The 22,490-nt window shown below is 40.3% G+C and overlaps 2 protein-coding genes across 3 annotated transcripts; one reads left to right on the forward strand and one right to left on the reverse strand.

Annotated features, from left to right (window-relative positions):
* The first annotated feature begins 5,846 nt into the window (after nucleotides 1–5,846).
* Nucleotides 5,847–15,004, forward strand: LOC117305299 (transcription factor ETV6-like). 2 transcript variants are annotated; one of them, XM_033790149.1, is made up of 4 exons: nucleotides 10,394–10,428; nucleotides 10,717–11,845; nucleotides 12,916–13,069; nucleotides 14,362–15,004. In XM_033790149.1, exons 2-4 carry the CDS (start codon nucleotides 11,804–11,806, stop codon nucleotides 14,697–14,699), a joined length of 534 nt encoding a protein of 177 aa, XP_033646040.1. In that variant the 5' UTR covers nucleotides 10,394–10,428; nucleotides 10,717–11,803; the 3' UTR covers nucleotides 14,700–15,004. The 2 variants fall into 2 exon arrangements, with proteins under 2 accessions (XP_033646039.1, XP_033646040.1); XM_033790148.1 differs by lacking the exons at nucleotides 10,394–10,428; nucleotides 10,717–11,845 and adding an exon at nucleotides 5,847–6,396.
* An 837-nt stretch (nucleotides 15,005–15,841) lies between these two features.
* On the reverse strand, nucleotides 15,842–22,326 carry LOC117305284. The gene is made up of 4 exons (XM_033790127.1): nucleotides 22,228–22,326; nucleotides 20,376–20,573; nucleotides 18,401–19,378; nucleotides 15,842–16,001 (listed from the first exon to the last, which is right to left on the reverse strand). Exons 2-3 carry the CDS (start codon nucleotides 20,532–20,534, stop codon nucleotides 18,449–18,451), a joined length of 1,089 nt encoding a protein of 362 aa, XP_033646018.1. The 5' UTR covers nucleotides 20,535–20,573; nucleotides 22,228–22,326; the 3' UTR covers nucleotides 15,842–16,001; nucleotides 18,401–18,448.
* Between the last annotated feature and the right edge of the window lie 164 nt (nucleotides 22,327–22,490).

Consider the following 22,490-nt stretch of genomic DNA (forward strand, 5'->3'; position numbering starts at 1 on the left):
GCAGTATAGTGGTAAAAGTAACGCACACAAAACGAAATCAGACCACAGGGCCTAATACACTCTGTTTATAATTTTTATGTATACAGTTTTTGCAATTATTTTTGTGCTTTATTGAAGTTTTTTTTTTGCAACCCACTTAATAGCTGATGCTACCACTGGCTTTGTACATACACAAACTTGTGTTCTACAAAATTGCCAGTGTCGTAGGGCTTTGCCATGAGAAATTAATTTTGTTTTTCTAAATCGATTCGAAAAAGGGAGTCCTTGAAAGAATCAGGACATTTATTGTAGATGGTAATTCTATACTACAGAAAAAAACAGTTGCCAGCGGGAATCCTGGATTGTCCCTTACTAATGTCACTCAAACTGTTCCAATGCGGATCTCAATCCCGGATTTCCAAGCTTTGCGCCAACAATGTGAGCACAATAAAAGATAATTATCACAACTTCGTGTCACTATCATAGGCGCGACTAGACTTGGTTCCAAGTCTTCGATCGTGGCTTTTTAGTTGTTCTGCTGATAGCCGCTACAAACAGCGCCCTCTTGTGATCTTTCTTAGTCATTTAGCCTACGAGTTAGTAGGGCGCGTGATAGCTAATAATGTCTGGGCGTTTTCGTGGCTGAGATGCAGAAGAATAACCGCGATCTAAGACTTGAATCAAGTCTAAGGCGCGACCTACATGAGTGTTGGGGATTGGGAAAGAACTATAAGAGTTGGCAACACATTATTAATTTCGAGAGCACGTTTCAGTCCTGCTTTAGCAGACCCGCTGCTTCGCCGTCACACTAGTCTGAGATTGTGTGAGAAGAAAGTCCTGATCGTCAAAACGGCCATCAGCAGAATTGCAATTGAAAACCAATTCAAGGTGAGTGTACAAATTAATCAATTTTATTATTCAAGTCATTTCTCAACTCTCGAGTCATTTGGCTTTGCAAATTAATTTTCCGCAAGTCAAGTCCATCACAAGTCAATTTTCACCAAGTTTAAAGTCAATTCACAAAGTCACGAAATTGGCGACTCCGAGTCCGTGAGTCACGACTATAAACAAATCTACATTGGTTTTACCCATAATACACCGATGTGTGTTCGCACTTAATCAAGACTTACCCGAGTTATGTGGAAAAAAAAGGAATTACAAAGGTCGTGGGTTCGAATCTCACGCGAGTAAAACTATGCCCGTGATACAGTGTTAACATATAGGTGTATGTGGGTAAAAAACAAAATTTATATAATTCATTAACACTGGACACTGTAATTGGTAAATATTGTCAAAGACCAGTCTTCTCACTTGGTGTATCTCTACATGCATAAAATAACAAACCTGTGAAAATTTGAGCTCGATTGGTCGTCGGAGTTGCGAGATAACTATGAAAGAAAAGAAAAAAACACCCTTGTCATACGAAGTTGTGCGCGTTCAGATGCTCGAGACCTCAAATTCTAAACTTGAGGTCTCGAAATCAAATTCGTGGAAAATTAATTCTTTCTTGAAAACTACGTCATTTCAGAGGTAGCCGTTTCTAACAATGTTTTATACTACGAACCTCTCCCCATTACTCGTCACCAAGTAAGGTTTTATGATAATAATTATTTTGAGTAATTACCAGTAGTGTCCACTGCCTTTATATCTATACATTGGTGGGCAGGGGCTTCGATCTTCATCATTCTTCATCAGAGTTGCTAAAAGCGCTTTGCGGCTCCGCCGCTCGCGCTGGTCTTTTTTTTTCGTGCGTGATATCTGGGTCGCGCTTGACATCTTGGGGTGCCGCGTGCGCCTTGACCAAAGGCTATAGCCGGTGTGGCAGAAGATTCTTCCCCCTTCCCTTCCCCAGAGGTACTGTCCCTCATAGCGAACTGAGTAAACATTCTTATGATAGCGCCCTCTCTTACGAATTATCATCCTTCACACAGTCCATACGCCTCTCTTAATATTTATGCATGACGTCATAATTCTTACCCAAAATGAGGCTACGGGCGGGCGCAAGTCCCCCATCACTTGCAGTGGCTGCGCCCATCGCCTCGTTTTGGGTTAGCATTGTGACGTACCTCATGCATAAATACGAAGAGAGGCGTTAAATGGACAGTGTGAAGTTACGCCATAAATAGGGCCCTTTTCGAAACCACGGCTTCGGATTTTGGTTCGGCTTCCGGGCTCCGTCCTCTCGCCTCAAGCCCCGAGCGCTTTGGCAAATGGACGGCGCAGTAAGTTGTCAAAACAACTGGAGCCGAATCCAAAGCCGAAGGTTTCGAAAAGGGTCTATAGGTCACTCCCATAACCTTTAAGTTCAACCTATCATTCATTTTTGCATGATTGAGGATACGCAGCACATACACATAACAATACATAACATGAAACTTTCCATATCTGTGTTTTGATTGGTCCGTGGTGAAATTTGTCAGCTGACCTCACATTAGCCCAGACAAATGAAAACCGATTATGTAAAGCTTACGTCACTGCACGTGTAATATCAAATAAAATTGTATCAACTGGTTCTATCTGTCTTTATCCTTGCGGATATAAAAAGAAGACAGGGGACCAGTCTAATCTATATCCTGATGGACTTACACATGCACTAACATGCCTAGTCACCATAAATTATTATGATGAAATAGTTGAGGACCTGGTAGCTGATCGAGCATCATGGAGGCAACTGTTGCACAGAGGCACGGCTGTAGTTGAAATGAATCGACTAGCTCAGGCAACAGCTAGGCGTCAGCAGAGAAAGGAGAGGGAAGAAAGACATATCCGTGGTCCAACCCTCCCTATAACTACAACCTGTGACATCTGCCTGAGAGTAAGGCCGTGTCCAAATTGGTGGCTACGACGCGGCGATCCGGCCGTAGCCTTAGCCGTAGCCGTAGCCGCCAATTCGGATCCGGCCTTACTCTCAGGCAGATGTCACAGGTTGTAGTTATCGACGGAGTCACCCTATAATATAGGGTGACTCCGTCGATAACTACAACCTATAGGCACCAGTTACCTCAACCCTAATAACTTAGTTTATTCTGTGGAGGACATCTTCCTCGACATCGAGGGATTGCTTCTATTATTATCATAAGTGAAACAACCACACATTGGATGATAGAAAAAATCAACAATGAACAATACATTTGTTTGTTTTGTATCATGGGCGAGCGCCATGGGCGCCTCTTTTGTGGCGGATACCGGCGCTATATAAGACTCCATTATTACTATTATTATTTTTTAATCGTATAGCATCCGTGTCATGTTGTCAGGTGTTACACAAAGAGTCCGGTTTTAATTGTTGTTTTTGATGGGGGGAAGGATAGAAGGCTATAAACAACGAGTTTCGATTCTCAATCCTAGTTGGGAGCAGCAGATGACAATACTTTTGTTTTTCTGTAAGTCCTGTTCAAATCACATCCGTGTGTCATGATTATGTTTCTAAATGTTAGTTTTGTTTCAAATTGTTATTAGTTTTTATCTACAGCGATAGTAATGGCAAAAGAAAAGAGAGTTTCATTTTGCATTTTTTTGTTAACTCTTGCTGCTGTGAAGCCAACAAGGTCTCCCAGAACACTATAGCCAAGAACCCAGTAGTCTTCTGTCAAGGCGTTCGTGGCGGAAACAGCGGAGCGACTGGAACGGGAGACCACGCGAGTTATGGACTTAGTCTATTTCCATGTAGACTTGATTCAAGTCCCATTCTCGTGTGAGATATCCCTCTGCATATCACTGCAATTTACTATCAAACAACGTAGAGTACACAGTAGAGTGCGCGCTCGCCGTCAAAATGGTCCCGATAATGCGGAACAGGTTGGGGAATGATGCAGAGCATCACAAAGCAGTAGTTTCATGGGGTGGCACGGAATTGGGACTTGAGTCAAGTCTAATTTCCATGAGGTGGACTTTGTACTTGCCTACCCCGATATTAAAAGTTTAATACCCCGGGGGCCGTGGCAGTCTGGCATGAGTCATAAAGTTCAAACCGCAGCCCAGGATGTTTAGGGAAAATTGTCAGGTATTAATATTCTACAAAATAACCGCACAGTATGGAACAATAGCATGGACTAGCCTATAGTCCTTTAAATATATTATTTCGCTTTTTTTCTCTCACAATTAAATTCAATTCAATTCAAAAAACTTCAATCATCCTTTGCAGGCAATTACAATAGCAGACCAGCTCCATATAAAAATATTAAGAGAAATATACAATTACACAATAGTTTCGCCCAATTCATACTATTTCATCACAATTTACAAACTTACGTACATTCGACTCATAATGAAACCGAATTACATCAAAATTCACCGTATCAACCTAAAGGTATGGTCGCAGGATTGGTTTTTGCCAACGTATATAATTATGGCTGATTGACGAAATTATCACTAACACTCAATAACTTAAAAGCACTGCACCCCACCTCTATGTAGTTTGCGGTTTTAACACCATTTTTTTGTCAGAAAGGTAGATTCATGCTCTCGGAGAACTTTCTTGCTCTTATAGTCTGTGGAACTATACTGCACTGCGGAGTCATAGTTTTCGGTCGGGAGACTTCTCAGTTCTGAAAAGAACTGTCTTGCCCTTTTAACTACCCCATGCGGAAGGTAAAACATCGGCGGACTACTACTTTAGCTAACGCCATAAAGGATCGTTATCATAGCTTCACAACGCGGAGTGAGTTTTTAGGTCTTAAAAAGGTGTTTCGACTATAGGCTTAAAACGGCAACTTCAAGTGGGAACCAACTGCATTGGTCTGGCTTTTTAAATATCTATACAATAAAAAAAATAACATGTGAAAATAACAATTAGCTCAAAAGTTTGCCAATAATCTGGAGCGCGATTGTCCCCTCAAGAAGAATTCGGGGAAGGCAAAATCTGAGAAACTTTCCCGTGTAAAAACATTTCATAAGTTGAAATAATTGTCTAATTCCGTGTATGAAAATGTTGTGTTGTACGTGTCCAACAGCTGCAATGCTTCTTACCATTAGTAAGTCTGCAACTTAACTTTTTAATAAAGGCAGTGGACACTATTGGTAATTACTCACAAGAAAAATGGTTAGCATAAAAACTTACTCGGTATATACGAGCAATGGGGAGCTATTGATAGTATAAAACATTGTGAGAAACGGCTACCTCTGAATGAAGTGAAGTAGTTTTCTAGAAATAAGCAATTTTGCGAGACTTCAGAATTAGATTTTAAGGTCCCGAAATCGAAGTCTGCGAAAGCAGTTTCGTGTGACAAGGGTGTTTTTTCTTCCATTTTTATTATCTCGCAACTTTGACGTCGAGTTAAAATTTTCACAGGTTTGCTATTGTGTGCATAGGCCCCATAATATGTAAAAATACACCAAGTGAGGAGACTGGTCCTTGACAATTATTACCAATAATAGGCCTTTTGCATTGTCTTTAGGACTGTGTCCCGATTTCCGAACTCCGCGCATGTATAGGCCTACAGGCAAGCCATTCTCTAAAGAACGTGATCTACCCGGCAATTATAGATAATACACATGGTGTTACCGCAAACCAATCTTTGATACCTCATCATGCAATGCCTCAAATCCCATCTTTGTATTGTCAATTAATTTGGGGAGTAATAACCAAATAATTATTAACTATGTTTTTAGTGGAATCAAGCCCAGGAACGCCTTGGCAAGTCTAGTATTTTGATGACAATGTTGGTATGACCTTGGTTTGACCTTAGTGGAACGTATAGGTACGGATACCGGAACTATAGTTCGTGCGTGGGGTTGCCATCGTCAACAATCCATATCTACATCCGGCTTTAGTTTCTTTTCTAACTGTAAGGCTACGTGTGATTGTGACGTGGTCATTGTGTTTTCACAATTATTCATAACCTGCTATTGGATGGCAACTTTCTGCTCATTCGCAAAGGTATGTTGATTTTCAAAGCGCATACCGCCGGAAGAGCCGGGAGCATCACGTGTATTCCGTAGGCACTTCTATTATAGTATAAGTTGCTCCACGGTCATTCCCACTCTCATTGCTCTTTTGGTCACTGTTATTCCCTGCTGGTCTTTCTGAGTCGCTGGTTTTCCCGTGGATTTGGAATTGACACTGGCAACATTAACACGGGACCCTTGTTAAAATTGCTCTCGTCCGTGTGAAGGGGGGCTTTTGGGGTTATCGTATAAAGTGGTATAGTTACGTAAAAGACGCGTGGAATTTACGTCACTCAGAACGTCCTCACTTGGAACTACGGTATAACTGCGGCCTTGTGTACTGGATCATAGTCTTCTCTCAAGACGGTATTGTATATTTCAAAGATGAAGGCACTCGTCCAATCACCAGATAAACAATTAAAATGTTGTGTGGACATTACGAAGAAAAGATACAGTGACCACTTGAAGAAAGTCTATGCAGGTGTGAATAAAACGACAAGAGACTCACAAAGAAAGTATCAAGCTAGACTGGTAAGTTGTACTTGAGGCAATTGCACTTGCAATTGTTCATGTTTAGGGTTACGTAATAGAACACGACCGGGTTTTACATGTTTTTTTTTTCTTATTACAGTTTTTAAGAATTATTTCACCTCTAAACGACTCGATCTGCTATAGGGTCAAATCGTTTAGCAAAACAAAAAAGAGTGAATTTTAATCTAAAACTTTATAGCCAGCCTTTTTACTATCCAAAAGCATTATTATTTCTTCCAACGTTGGCAATGGTTTTATTGAAAGCATAATTCAACCTTTAAATAGCCAACCGGATCACATGACTGTGACGCCCGTGGTTTATCAATACTGTTTTTTGTTAATCACGAATTTGATTTCGAGACCTCAGATTTAGAATTTGAGGTCTCGAAATCAAGCATCTGAAATGTTCACATGTTTGTTATTTTATGCATAATATGTTGAGATACACCAAGTGAGAAGACTGGTCTTTGACAACTACCAATCGTGTCCATTGTCTTTAAGTGAGCAATATGTTTTGTGTGCTTAGCAAGTTTTTGTGTCAACATGCCTTATTGAAATTGATCCCAGATCACAGTGGTCTATTCTAACTTGGTAAATCTTCTCAGCTCACAGTAACTTGCTAAGCATAGTAAATCTATGCTAAGAAGAAACGAGTGACCAGCTTCCACTTTGGAGCATAGAGGTAAAAGACCTATTATGTTTGGAAGGATGGGGTGGGATGTGTCAAAAGAAGTGGGGGGGGGGCGTAGAGCAACAGACTAACACTGACAAGTACATTATTGATTACCATACGTTGCCATAGCAATATGCTACTCATCACGACACACCACCGTATTACATCATAGTGCCTGCGTGATTACGTCACACGGACCGTTATCTGACGTCATCTGCGTGGTCATATAGGAGAAACGGCACACGAGAGCAAGTGATCATTTGCGACAATCGCTACGGCAACCCATCCAGCTGAAAATGATGAATTTGTGGTGACGTAATGCAATCTGAATCATCGTGTAGACTCATGCACGCATTGATCTCTGTTCTGATTGTTTGTGTGCAATAATGCAAGCGCCAAAATGACAGTGCACTCAAGCCAGGCAAAGTTCGAGTGGGCAATGACAGGCAACTTTAAAGCCATTGGACACTTTCGGTAAACAGTATTGTCCATCCACGGCCCACATTTCGTGTATCACAACTTATATATAAAATAACAAACCTGTGAAAATTTAGGCTCAATCGGTCATCGGAGTCGGGAGAAAATAACGGGAAAACCCACTCTTGTTTCCCCACGTTTCGCCGTGTCATGACATGTGTTTCAAATAAATCCGTAATTCTTGCTATCGAGAATTGATATTGTTTTAATGTTTTCTCAAAAAGTAAAGCATTTCATGGACAAATATTTCAAGAGAAGTCTTTCGCCATTTAATACCTTCTGTAAACCCTGTAAATTGTTTGTAAATCTGTGATTTTATTTTCTTTCTGAACCGAAAGTGTCCAATGGCTTTGAAGGGACACATTGCCTTGGATCGGGCGAGTTGGTCTATCAAAGGCGTTTAAAACCGTTTGTTATCAAATGCATGGTCAGAAAGATGTTTTAAAAGTAGAATATAATGATCCACACAAATGCCTCAAAAGTGCGTGGTTTTCCTTTTACTGTGCTAAACCAACGTGTTAGTCGACGAGGTAAAAGGAAAACCGTGCAATTTTAAGGCATGTTTGTGTGGATCATTGTATTCTACTTTTACAGCATCTTTTTACACAAAAGGTTACACACGCTTTTCAACTACCAACTCGACCGATTCAAGGCAACGTGTTCCTTTAAAACGTCTTTCTAGCCATATAACAACTCGCCCAACAATGCAACATACCCCTTTAATTACTCTTCATTTATTGATTCTGGCTGTGAAGTCGGCGAACTTAATCACTGCATTATAGCCATGTTATAACACGTGTAATGGAGAGAAGACAAAGGACGTTACAGTTTTAGATGTGGGAGGAAAACCACGCAATTCGGTTGGGATTGAAAACTGTTTCGAAACGGGTTCACGGAGTTGTAAGGCAAACAGTTCAGAAAAGAAGAGAAACCGTTCACATTTGAATGTTCACTTAAAGGCAGTGGACACTATTGGTAATTACTCAAAATAAATATTAGCATAAAACCTTACTTGGTGACGAGAAATGGGCAGAGGTTGATGGTATAAAACACTGTGAGAAACGGCTCCCTCTGAAATGCCATAGTTTTCGAGAAAGAAGTAATTTTCCACAAATTTGATTTCGAGACCTCGGGTTTAGAACTTGAGGTCTCGAAATCAACCATCTAAACGCACACAACTTCGCGTAACAAGTTTTTTTTTCTTCTTTCATTTATATCTCGCAAGTTCGATGACCGATTGAGCTCAAATTTTCACAGGTTTGTTATTTTATGTATTTGTTGAGAATACACCAAGTGGAAAGACTAGTCTTTGGCAATTACCAATAGTGTCCACTGCCTTTAACCACCTTTATATGGAGTAATGAAAACAGCTCCGTGCTCCTTATTAAAAAATGAACGAGACACTACAAAAGTAAAGCTCAGTTAATTCAATGACCCACCAAAATCTATACTCTGTCATGGAACTATACTCCAGAGCACGATCGGAACAAACCACCCATTGGTCGTGACTGGCGTACCATAACAAAATAGTCTTTACGTAGAAATGTGACGTAAGTCCACTACACCGTGACGTCAACACACAACGGGACAGTGGTATGGAAAATTACCGTTATGTCACCAATTGTTACAATATACAAAAAGTAGGTCTTTTTGGTTTGCGGCAACACCATGTGTATACCTTGCCAAGTTTTGTACTGTACGGAACTGTTTTATTTATATTCTACTACCACGGAGTACATTTTTTTTTTAATTCGGGAGACTTCACAGTTCTGAAAAGAACTGCCTGCTTTTTAACCACTAAAGAAGTTTATAGCAATTCGGCCGGGACTACTTTTAGCTTTGGGACCGCTATTCACTTCACGACTGCGGAGTGATTTCTTTGGTCTCAACATTTCGACCAGCTTGCTCAACTCTTCGTCGGGAGAACGTTATTGTTGATATGCTGTAAAGTTATTGAAACGGCCTACGGGAGCGTGTATGAAGCCACACAATACTCCAAAGAATTCAATTATTATTATTACACCCCACTGTTTTTCCTGAACTGCAACTGAACTCCGTACTTGTAAGTACGCTACCGTGCAACAGAAAGCTTTATCGGGTGGTTTTGGGTCAGAGTATATACGGCAGTCTGTGTCTGTGCTTGAAAGCTTCATATACTTCGAAAGGGGGTCGGTTTTTTATTCGGGTTTACTTGACGTGCAACTCCCTGAAATCTGTTCTTGTTATTATTCCGCTACCGTGCAACAGAAAGCTTTTACTGGAAGGTTTTTTATTAGCCACAGTGCGCCCACCGTCTCTGTTGATTTGAAGCCCGTGCTGCAGTATACACGTCCACCCTGTGTTCTGCAAAAAGAACTCGGGGTACTTGGAATTTCGCTACCGTGTCACCCTCGGTTTTTGTTGGGCCACAGTGCGCACACCGTCTCTGTTGCTTTGAATCCTGACATTACTTCATAGGGAGTCAGTACACGGCCACCCGGGGCGAATACCTCAACTTCAAAAGAACTCCGTACTTGTTATTTCGCTACCGTCTTACAGACATCTTCCTCAGTTTTTTGTTGGGCCACAGTGCGCCCATCGTCTCTGTTGATTTGAAGTCTGTCATTACTTCATAGGGAGTCAGTACACGGCCACCCGGTGCGAATACCTCAACTGCAAAAGAACTCCGTACTTGTTATGTCGCTACCGTTTGTAACAGAAATCTTCCTCGGGGGTTTGGGTCACAGAACGCCCACGGTCTGTTGCGTTATTCGTGGCTACTGTTCCCCGAACCCGGACTAGATCTAGACGGCCTTGATGCTGCGGTTTGTTTTCCCTGTTGAACCCATTACTTCCAAGTTCCAAGTATAGATGAATTTGCGAAACTTATGTCTTTACATCAGGTTGGTGCACAGGAAGAAGCTAAAAATAGTATAAAAAAAATACTTGTCAACGAGTGACACAGTTGTTTGTGCATAGGCCTAATGGATTATCCACATTTAGAAGTCAGTATTTTCAACGCGTAGGTGGTTTGCTTTCTTCTGTTGGGAATTAGATAAATACTATTAGCTTCTGTTTCTAAAAGAAAGATTCGTTTCAAATTTGACAGTTTACCCTTTTCTCATTGACGGATAAACAGTTAACCCGTAAAGGTTCTTCATTGCAAGCTGACTTTCCACGTGTATATACAGGTGATAATAAACTTTGGTACTTTAGTATAATACATCGAAGATCTGCTGCCTATAATACACCGTCGTACCTTCAAGCATGCAAATGAGTTTAAGCGACACCAACTGTAACTTCCAATCAATTAGATGATTGTGATTTCCAAAAGTCACATTTTGCAGGAAATCCTGAACTTTTCTTCGAGCGCCAGTTGCCAGGAAAGTGTATTGAGATTTAAAGCTGAGAAGAGGAAATCACTCAATGACAGTGCTCAGAGGGGGTATGCCATTACATGTGTTATTAGTTGGCGGAATAGGCTTGGCGGGGTGCACCACTCAGAAAACGTTTAAAAAGCCAGTGGACGAACGTTCAGAGTTCTTTTGAAGTCAAGTTGTATACTACTAGCTACCGTGACTCGCCTCTTAAGTCAAGTTGTCGACAAGCTGTATAGTACTATAAATACCGAAAGCTGAGGTAAAGTTGTCGACAACCTGTACTACTACACGCTACCGAAACTCGCCCGTTAAGTCAAGTTGTTGACAAATTGTAATTTCCTACACCACCGAAACTCATCGACTCTTAAGTCAAGTTGTCGACAAGCTGTAGTACTATAGCTACCGAAACTCGTCTTTGAAGACGAGCTGTCGACAAGATGTACTATACTAGCTACCGAAACTTGCCTCTGAAGTCAAGTTTTCAACAAGTTGTATTGCTGTAGCTGCCGAAACTCGCCTCTTTAGTCAAGTTGTCGACAAATTGCACTACTATAGCGACCGAAACCTGCCTCTAAAGTCAAGTTTTCGACAAGTTTTACTACTACTCCTGAAACTTGCCTCTGAAGTCAAGTTGTCGAAAACTTCACTACCGTATACAGCTACCGAAACTCGCCTCTTTAGTCAAGTTGTCGACAAGTTGTACTACTAACTGCCGAAACCTGCCTCTGAAGTCAAGTTGTCGACAGGTTGTACTACTACCGAAACTTCTTTATAGTCACCAAAACTCATCTGGCATTGAACCACTATATTGGCTCGGTGTGTACTGAGCACCGTATCCACAACGATAAACTGATATTGCAGACCGGTCATCAATTTCATCCTAAGCTGTTTTGAGATCATGTCGGTGAAGCTCTTAGCACAACGCGAGTCCGACCACAAGGTACGACCATCATGGTCACGGTAGAGTCATGCTGGCGTATAGTGGTGTCTTGCCACGCCTTCCATCTATGGGACCCCGGTTCGAATCACACCCTGGGCACTATATGGGTGCTTTCGTTTAGCTTCCCTAGGTCTCTACCCCGGCGGTGCTCGGGTGAGCCCCTGAAGAGCTAATCGAACGATCACACTCGCCCTCTGGTGGTGACGGCATGTACCTCAGGTCACCCTGGGGGGGGGGGGGGGGCTGACCCGGGTGAGCCCCGTCGCTATTCGAACGTACCGGGGCAGACCGGGGTCGACCCAGGGAAGCTAAACGAACGCCCCCAATGTGGATTGGGTTTTCCAGTCCCTACCTGACTGCGTGGATTTCCCCTGATGGTATAATTTTCTGGGGTTTTCCTCCCACATCTAAATTTCCTCATTGTCTTTTCACCTTGTCCAGATGCTGAAATGGCTTTGACAAGTATTTATTACGTAGATGTATATAGACGAGTGTGCAAGTCTCTCAAATGTTCGAACGGATCAGAACAAGTTGGTCCAACTTGCTCTATGGTCCAAACCATTATGGAGTTTTACGTGCGCGTGATTTCTTCACTACTTTTGTTTACCGAATCTTTTATCTATAAAAAAGTATTCATATTTATTAAATTGTTGCGAAAGTAAATTTTCAGCCATGAAATAATATATTATGAACAATATTTGTTGTAACAAATTAACGATATAGAAAACCTTGAAGATATTTTTAAGGCTTTCACAGTTTCGGTTGTTAATATAAACAATTAAGAAATCATTGCGTCACTGACGTTTGTAAAATTTGAAGTCCACAGATTTGCACAATGGTGTTTCACACATTTTCAATATGTGGAAAACTTCTTTCGAAAGAACATTAATTTTAGAATGCTATCGTTGAAAAATGAGCTACAAATATCTCGCGAGTCCATGTTTATAAAAAACATTTTTGGGGAGATAGTCAAATGTATCCTTTCATTTTTGTAAAAAAAAAGAAAAAAAAGGAAGCATGTTTTTAAAATTAGATTTGGCATAATATTAAATCTTATTTTACTTATACAGGTACAGAAGTGGTTGGAGCTCAATAAATGCGTATCTTTATCGACAGGATTGAACGAAGGAACTTTCCCCGTCGATCAACCCTACAAAGTTTATAAATCTACTGCAGCTGCACTGCAAGACAACCCAACTGCAGTCGAGCGCCATATACCCATGGGTATGTAATTATATTAACAGAACGAAGAATCTTTGTTTTCTATTAACGGCAGTGGACACTATTGGTAGTTACTCAAAATAATTATTAGCAGAAAACCTTTTCTTGGTTACGAGTAATGGGGCGAGGTTGGTGGTATAAAACATTGCGAGAAACGGCTCCCTCTGAAGTGCCACAAATTCGAGAAAGAAGTATTTTTTTCTACGAATTTGATTTCGAGACCTCAGATTTAGAAATTGAGGTTTCGAATCGACAATCCAAACGCACAAAACTTCGTGTGACAAGGGCGTTTTTTTTTTCATTACTATCTCGCAAGTTCGATGACCGATTGAGCTCAGATTTTCACAGGTTTGTTATTCTATGCATATGTTGAGATACACCAACTGTGAAGGCTAGTCTTTGGCACTTACCAATAGTGTCCACTGCCTAACCCTAACCCTAACCCTACCTCACACCAACAAATAAATAAAACAAAAACATACAACCCAAGTTACCCAACCTCATATTTCGATTTCGCTTTGTTTTAAATTATTTGTTGAAGGCACTGATTAAAACTAAAAATAATACTCAAAATAATTTTTAGCAAAAAACTTACTTGGTGACGAGCAATGGAGAGCTTTAGATAGAGAGAAACGGCTCCCTCTGAAATAACGTATTTTTTTGAGAAAGAGGTAATCTCTCACTCGCAATAGATATGCATCTGAAAGCAAACAAAGTCATGCAACAAGGGTGTTTTTTCTTTCATTATTCTTTTGTAACTTCGATGACCAATGATACTTTTTACATACTTCTTATTTTATGCATGGGATACACCAAGTGGGAATACTGGTCTATGACTTTTACCAAGTGTGTCCAGGAGTGGATTTCACAAAGGTAGTCCCAACTTAGGACTAGTCCTAGGCAATGCTAAGAGATAGGACCAGTCCTTAGTTAGGATGAGTTACTGGTCCTAACTTATGACCAGTCCTATCTGTTTGCATTGGGGGACTACCTTTGTGAAATCCACCCCAGTTCCCTTTAATCCCAACTTAGGACTAGTCCTAGGCAATGCTAAGAGATAGGACCAGTCCTTAGTTAGGATGAGTTACTAGTCCTAACTTATGACCAGTCCTATCTGTTTGCATTGGGGTTGCAAGGGTCGTGGGTTCGAATCCCACCCAAGTAATGCCGGTGATTTTGTTTTCACAGAGCTCAAGGAAAGTACTGAGTATACAGTGCTACACTTGTCATTGTATATGGGTAATATACAAATTATTTATCTCCCTCTATTAAAGCATTTATTTCATACATTACAGATCCGAGATTATGGACCCCGACTGACGTGAGAATCTGGCTGAGTCACATGACAGAAACACACAGCATACAAGCCGATCCAAGTTTCTTTCAAATGAACGGTCGTGGTCTCTGCCTCATGTCGCTCAAAGGATTCCAATTCAGAGTTCCAGTTCAAGGGAAGCTTCTGTACGACGACTTCAGAGAGCGGCTGAAAATATGCCTCCTGGCGACTAGAAAGGAGACTATCAAACCCACCAATCAAAAACTGTGTCACCAAGAAGCTGCCAATCAGAGAACGTCGACTGTTCGTGTTGGCGAGGAGGGGACAAGTCGTACGTTCGTGTACCAGACATTATGAGAGTATAAGGACCATGTGATTTAATTGACTTCTATGTAAATATTTACGATGCAGCTGAGATGTAAAAGAAAAAAATGCCCTTTAAGGAGTGGAATTACACACAGGTCATGGAGGCCATGGCTTCGGTTGCCCTCTCCTGCCGTCGATTTCACAAAACTCTTCCTAACTTAGGATTGACCTTAGGACTTTAGGACGAGTTCAGTTACGTATCCGAAGACATGGGACGCATTGGACCCATCCTAAGTTAGGACGGGTTACTCGTCCTAACTCGAGATAAGACGAGTCCTAACTCTTTGTGAAATCGACGGCTGGTCTTGGCCTTGGTGCCCCCTTCAAAAGTATCCCATGGTAGACTTTCAGATTTTACAATGGAAGTGCCCCTTTTCAAAATTAAAATGGCCTTGCCCTCTCAAAGATGAAATTCCAGGCATAGGCTACTCAACTGAATGAATAACTGAATGTGTGTTTATGCTGGTCATATTTTTCGCCTCGCCCCCAAGCTACGATGTTTCTGATCAACGAGTGTGGGTTCGAGTCCAGGTCGTGAAACTTGTGTCCTTAAGCAAGATACTTAACCATTATTGCTTGGTCCTTCGGATGGGACGTAAAGCCGTAGGTCCTGTGTGTTGTGTAACGTACGTAAGAGAACCAAGTGCACTTATCGAAAAGAGAAGGGGGTCTGCCCGGTATTTCTGGTTTGATTAGCAGCATATTGAACATTTTGATCGAATAGACTTATTTGTACATATTAATAATGCAGCTGGTTTATTTCAAAAGAAGTCGCTTGTTGAGGCACTGGACACTATTGATAATTACTTAAAGGGAAAGTACACGTTTGGTAATTACTCAAAACAAATATTAACTTAAAAACTGACTTGGTAACAAGCATTGGAGAGCTGTTGATATTATAAAACATTGTGAGAAACGGCTCCCTCTGAAGTAGCATAGATTTTGAGAAAGAGGTAATTTCTCACTAAAATAAAAAAAGACTTCTAAGTCTTTTATTCCTATCTGAAAGCACACAAATTCGTCCAACAAGGGTGTTTTTTCTTTCCTAATTTTCTTGCAACTTTTACGACCAAATGAGTTCAATTTTTCACATGTTTGTTATTTTATGCTTATGTTGGGTTGGGATACACCAAGTGAGAAGAATGGTCTTTGACAATTACCAAACGTGTACCTTCCCTTTAAAATAATTGTTAGAATAAAAACTTACCTGAACCATGGAAGATGAAAGAAAGAGCAATGAAGAGCTGTTGATAGTACATGTATACAACATTGTGATTGTGAGAAACGGCTCCTCTGAAGTAACAAGAAATAGGTAATTTCTCAGTCAAATATTGAAAGACTTCAGGCCTGAAGCCTTTAAAGCCATTGGAAACTTTCGGTAAACAGTATTGTCCAAAGGCCCACACTTTGTGTATCACAACTGATATATAAAATAACAAACCTGTGAAAATTTAGGCTCAATCAGTCATCGGAGTCGGGAGAAAATAACGAGGAAAACCCACCCTTGCTTTCGCACGTTTCGCCGTGCCATGACATGTGTTTGAAATAAAGCCGTAATTTCCGATATCGAGAATTGATAATTGTTTTCATGTTTTCTCAAAAAGTAAAGCATTTCATGGTTATTTGTAAATCTGTGAACTTGTATTTTTTTTTCTGTTCCAAAAGTGTAAAATGACTTTAAAAAAAAAGAAAAAAAAGGTGAACTTTAATATAATAAAACAATAACATATTTTCAAGAAATCAAATGTAGCGTGTAAATTGTTATTTCAAGCGACTGAGATACTTTGACATATTCATGTTGAGTATGTTTGAATACAGCGTGGCGTCTTTATGTCTGGTGGGGCATCCCATAGACCTGTGTGTGCGGCGTGCGCCCTCTACCAACCCAGTGCTTCTAGTCAAAATATATAAAACAGTTCTTATCATAATGTCCTTGGGGAAAGATACATTATTAACCAAACTGGGTCAAAGGTCATGAAAACATATTACAGGTCACGGTGACCTACTTTCAACAAAATTTATTTTTGACACAAATGTTGATTTGAGCATGCAATGCTCATTGTCCTTAGCCGTTCTTAGTGGACTTTAGTGGTTTCCGCCCCGACCACATGGGAAGTCGGATCGGGTAATAAATTGGTGTGCATTCATTGCTCATTCCAGCACACACAGCGTTTTATTTATTTATTGAAATCGGAAGACACGACACAGAATGACCCTTTTTAAAAGCTGAAGGGCAACAACCTATCAAAGTGCGTGTGTAGAAATTCAGATTTGAAAATGATTCTCGCTCTGGAGCCATTCTCTGAATTCAGAAGCAGTCATCGAAAACAGTTTCTTTACTAAAATCAGAGAGTGGAACAGCCTCCCATTGAACAACATGTCTTTGAGTTCCCCAGGGACCAATATTTCATAGAGCTGATAAGCACAAAAATTTGCTTAGCATGAAATTGCTTCCTTGATAAAAACAGGATTACCCAACCAAATTTCTATTTGTTGCAAGTTGCTTGTTACTGGTATTTAGTTGTTGTTTGCTTATCCTGAAAATCACGTGGAAATTGGTTGGTAATCCTGTTTTTATCGAGGCAACAATTTCATGCTAAGCAATTTTTTTTGTGCTAAGCAGCTCTAAGAAATTGGGCCCTGATCAACGACTGAGTATAGCATTGGCAGTGGTTCCAGCAGTGCATTGTGCATGTATTTTCGGATCTCCACGCATTATTCAGTTTCTGGTCTAGCCTTGTCCAAGGCTCTTTACGCAAGCACCTGGCTGCTCTAAATTTACCACGTAGTGTTGACCAGCTGCAAAGAAACATGTACTGGCACGGTACTGGGTATTTGATATACAGTATGTACTTGTTACCTTCAGAAAATGTATGATTTTTTGAGGTTTTTCAACCTCGTACAAATGAAGCCGCAACAGACTTCTTTGTACGAGGTTGAAAAACCTTGAAAAGGAAAAACCATGCTTCGACCCCATGGTATCAAATACCTAGTATCTACATTGTATGCACTATGCAGTTCGTCGTCCAAAAGAATGGGCCGGTGCTAGCGTAAAGAGCCTTGGACAAGGCTACCGGTACTTCCGGTCTACTTTAGACCAGATTTGAAAACAAAAAACTTGGAGCAACATTTTTGATTAAAAGTAAACCTAATTGGGGGGGGGGGGTGCTGATTCCGAAAATGATGGATACTAAGGCTAATTTTGAGTTCTTGAAGTGCTCTGCTGGAAAAACATTTTCCCTAGATGATAAAAATAGTCTCAAACCAAATAAGTACTTAAATTATGGCTTTGAATACCATTGTTTTTTACTGGTAAATATTAAATATTACATTTTGTTGGGAACTTTTGAAAATGAAATTTAAAGTTTAATTCATAAAGTTTTTGAAAATGTGTGGGGTGGTCAGAAACAGAGGAATATTCTGCCAGTGGTGGTTTGAGAATCTGGAGGGCTGGGCGGGTATTCCAGTGTCCCAGGGAATTCTATTCGCCAGAGATTCTGTCCCCTATATGGGAAATTAACATGGGCTGTAGGAGGATTCCAACGAGGGCGCTATCACAAGAAGTTTGTACACAGTTTGCCATATTGGGGGGACGGAATCTCCGGGGGGGACAGAATCTCTAGCCACACCGGGGAGTTTTCTGGCACCAACCACCGTGGGCAGGCCCTAGAGAAATTAAATTGGGGCGGTACCTTTGCAATTATCTCTATCTTTGGCATGAAGACAATCCCATCACGACATCACAGTCCCATCATGAGTTTGTTTTTAGCCGGAGTAGGTAGTAGGTTTCTCCGCCGGCGGAGACTTACACCAACCCCGTAATCTGCTTCTGGTGTGTCATATGCAAGAACACAACCTCTGCTCGTTGACTTCTTCGTCTTTGGCCAATAGCTTTTCTTCTTACCATGGTCTAAATCGCTAGAATATGAAGCGTTCAATTTCTGTCTCATTGATCTGCGCCTACAATTTTTTTCAGGTGACATGGAGTCTCTACATTCAAGTGAAGAACTCTTGATTGATTTCTGTTCAGCACTGTCAGTGGCATGAGTGTTTTCGATGTTAAAGCGTGTTCTTAAAACCCGTCTTGAATTCATCACATTTTTGCCGGTGGATGGAAAGCAGTCACTTTCTTCATTTATGTCATCAGATGAAATTTCTTTTGGCTGATGTCCTGGATTGTTAAATTTCCTTTGATTGTTTTCTTTCTGGCCAGTTCTGATTGAACTAGCTTCTAGAGGAACATCAACATCTTTGTTTGTTCGTGACGGATTCTTCCAAGTTTGGTGGATCAGGTTCTCAGATCGTGACCGTCTTCGTTGGGCACGGGTGCGGCCAAGCTCACCAACTCGAGGCCTCTGCTTTTCAGCTGATTTAGATTCACAACCTGATAGTAATCCCAAGGGATTAGATGTTGGGGATGATTCCAAATCATACTCAGTCAAGGTAACTGATGAATCTGATGAACTTGTTAATTCTCCACCATTGGCAATCTTTCCTCTCTTGTCCGCAGCCTTCTTGATGAACTGTAAACTTGTGTAGTGACCCGCAGCGTCTTTCCTTGTAATCTCCCGTCTCTGGGTCTGAGTTGGGTCCAGGGTGCAGGCTGCTCTGCAGCGTCTTTGGCGTCTTGGTGGGGTGTATGGTGCATTTGGATCTAACTGTGGTGACACCTATTTTTATACAAACAAAAGCAACTAGTAAGAAACATCCACCATCACTCTATCAGGATAGATACTAATTTTGTAAATTATAACAAAGGAAATCAGTAACTCTAACACTTAATACAGATCAGCAAATAGAAACTTAAAATGTATTAATTTGTATACTTTGAAAATACATGTACATGTAGATCTTAAAGGAACACGTTGCCTTGGATCGGTCGAGTTGGTCTTTGAAAAGCGTTTGTAACTGTTTGCTATAAAATGCATATGATTAGAAAGATATTTTAAAAGTAGAATATAATGATCCACACAAGTTTCACTCGAAATTGCGTGGTTTTCCTTTTACCTTGTCAACTAACAAAGTCGGCCATTTATGGGAGTCAAATGTTTGACTCCCATAAATAGCCGACCGTGTTAGTTCGCAAAGTAAAAGGAAAACCACTCAATTCCGAGGGAAATTTGTGTGGATCATTGTATTGTACTTTTGAATCATCTTTCTAACCATATGCATTTTATATCAAACGGTTACAAACACTTTTCAAAGACCAACTCGACCGATCCAAGGCAACGTGTTCCTTTAAAATGTGCCATATTGTTTAAAGGTCTACAACTGGAAGTGGAAGATTTGTGGAAATTTGAGCGCCAAGTCACACACGAAGCAACGAGTGATTTCAAGATGGCACCATATAATAATGAACTGAGGAATATGATAATTAGGCCTTACGCTTATTATTTTAAAAATGTTTTGCCACACATCTGGAACACTCTACCACTTAATCTTAGATATTGTCTTTGAACCACAAAATTTGAATCTCTGATCAAAACTTATCTTATGTCACAGGTTTTCAAGATCTAACTTTGTTGTGTCTGTTTTCTTTTGGTTTTTGTTTTACACCCGGCAGGGTGATGTGCACATTAAAAGTTTTTATTATTATTATTACAATCTTTTCAGGTATTACTATTTTAGTATAATTAACCAGTATGATCATAATAAATTATTATTTACCCAAGATTGCAATTTTTCTGTCACCGGAACAAGCTCTGCTCCAACTGGGTTTCTCGCTGAAAAAACAGGACTTGGGTAATGACGACTTGCTTCAACTGGACTCTCTGTGAACACAAGAGGGCGCTTTCTTGAGTTTCCTTTCTTTTTCCGCCTAGCCATCTCAATTTTCCAAGCTGCTTTGTTTGACAATTGAGTTACCTACAAATGTACAAAATATAAATAAGACACATACAGAAGTGCAGTGTTAAATAGAGTTTGGGAGAAAAAACACCCAGTTGTAATGACTACATTGTATATAATCACTAATCATCAGACTAATGAGTAAGCTTGGGCGATATCACGATATTATCGAATATCGCGATATTAATTTGGACACGATTTTGATATCGGATGGATTTGAATTTAATCGAAATATCGATATATCGCGATATATCGATATATCGATTAAATATCGCGATGTATTTGCTAGCTGAGACATCTTGCACACCATAGGTTTGGAGTAAAACCAGACGAATAGGTCATTAGAACACCTCTCTTATGCCAAGACTGTCTCTTCTACAACTTTCACTTGGAGTTTTAAGACTGATGATGTCAAATTTCATTAATCGCGATTATAACGAATATCGCGATATATTGTCGGCGATATATCGTGAATAAAATAAATCGATATCGCCCAAGCTTACTAATAAGTGCTCTTATGTTTTTCTAAACCACCACTTCAGCTTTGGATTCGTCTCAGGCTAGCTGTTTTGTGACAGTGTTGCGCATGCTGGTTTCAGACGAAAGGACAGAGCCTGAAGCCGAATCCAAAGCCGAACCCATGGTTTCGAAAAAGGCCTATGACTCTGAAGAGTATGAGCTTATGACAATTGACATGACCCCTTAAACAAGCATATAAACCTCACAACTGGGACAGGTCCTATCCGGTCCTATAAAAGGTCAACTCGATTCCGACCTAATTAAGTCAACTCGGTTTAAGTAAAGTAAGAGACCTTCCATCTTCTTGTTAAAATTTTAGTTAGTTTGTGAGCGGTAATTTAAAAAAAATTTAAAATTTTTATTTTCCAAAAACTATTTGCTATTATTGTTTGTTTTTTTGAAGAAAAATTAATGTATTTACATTCATTCCCTATGGTGCCATCACAAAAATGATTTCATTGTGAGGTAAATTAGGTACTATATTTTTTCATATTGAATGAAAAAGTGTTGGCACCATACTGACATTTTTGTGGCTGTATATAGTAAGTAGTGTTACTGTTAGTTAGTGTAATTTTAAGGCCCCCCTACTAAAACAACAATATCATTAGTTACCACACACAACAGTAAACACTCAACACTTTAACAGACAGAGAGAGATGGGGAGATGGGATTGGGAGTTTATTAAACTAAACTTTAATAATTATCTCAATTTAAATTATAACTAAAACTAAAAAGGTGCAAAGAAAATGTCCAAAGTAAATGAAAGTCATCTCTGGCCATGCTGGCTAATGTCTACCTCCAAATGAATGAACCAAGACAAGTTGACCCCCCCCCTTTCACTTTCCTCCTCCATCATGGTTGACCCATGGAGGTAGAATTCTTTTGACCTATTTCTTTTGAGCTCGATCCTCGACCCGGCCGCGCCGCCGCCGGAGCGTTTCGAGCGTACCTGCATATAAATACACCGACGACTACAGACGTGACAATGAGTGAGCGGGGTGCAAGCATGCAGTACGGTGCAGTCAGTGCATGTCGTCAAGTGTGGATTACTTTTATAAAACAAAACCAACTGTCCACTGACAAAGTAAAGCAACACCCCACAAAATTAACATACCTCATTGAAACTGTACCTAGAACTGTAGTAATTACTTACCTTTCATTAATGTCTACATTGCCAAAGACTGTAAAATAGCCTACTTTTTGAAACAGACGATTTAATTTTGTGTGCAGATGACATTTTTGTATCGTTTAATCTTCCCGCACATACAGTTGCTTTTACAACGGCTTATTTAATTGGTCAAATTTATCGTACTACGCGGCAGTGCTCAAGATCAACCAATCAAGTGTTGTGTATCAGCCCGTTAAAAAACGTCAACGAGCTCGCGCGAGAAAGAGCGAGGTTTAGAATTCTCTATT

The sequence above is a fragment of the Asterias rubens genome, chromosome 22 (assembly GCF_902459465.1).
Source record: "Asterias rubens chromosome 22, eAstRub1.3, whole genome shotgun sequence".
Lineage (NCBI taxonomy): Eukaryota > Metazoa > Echinodermata > Asteroidea > Forcipulatida > Asteriidae > Asterias > Asterias rubens.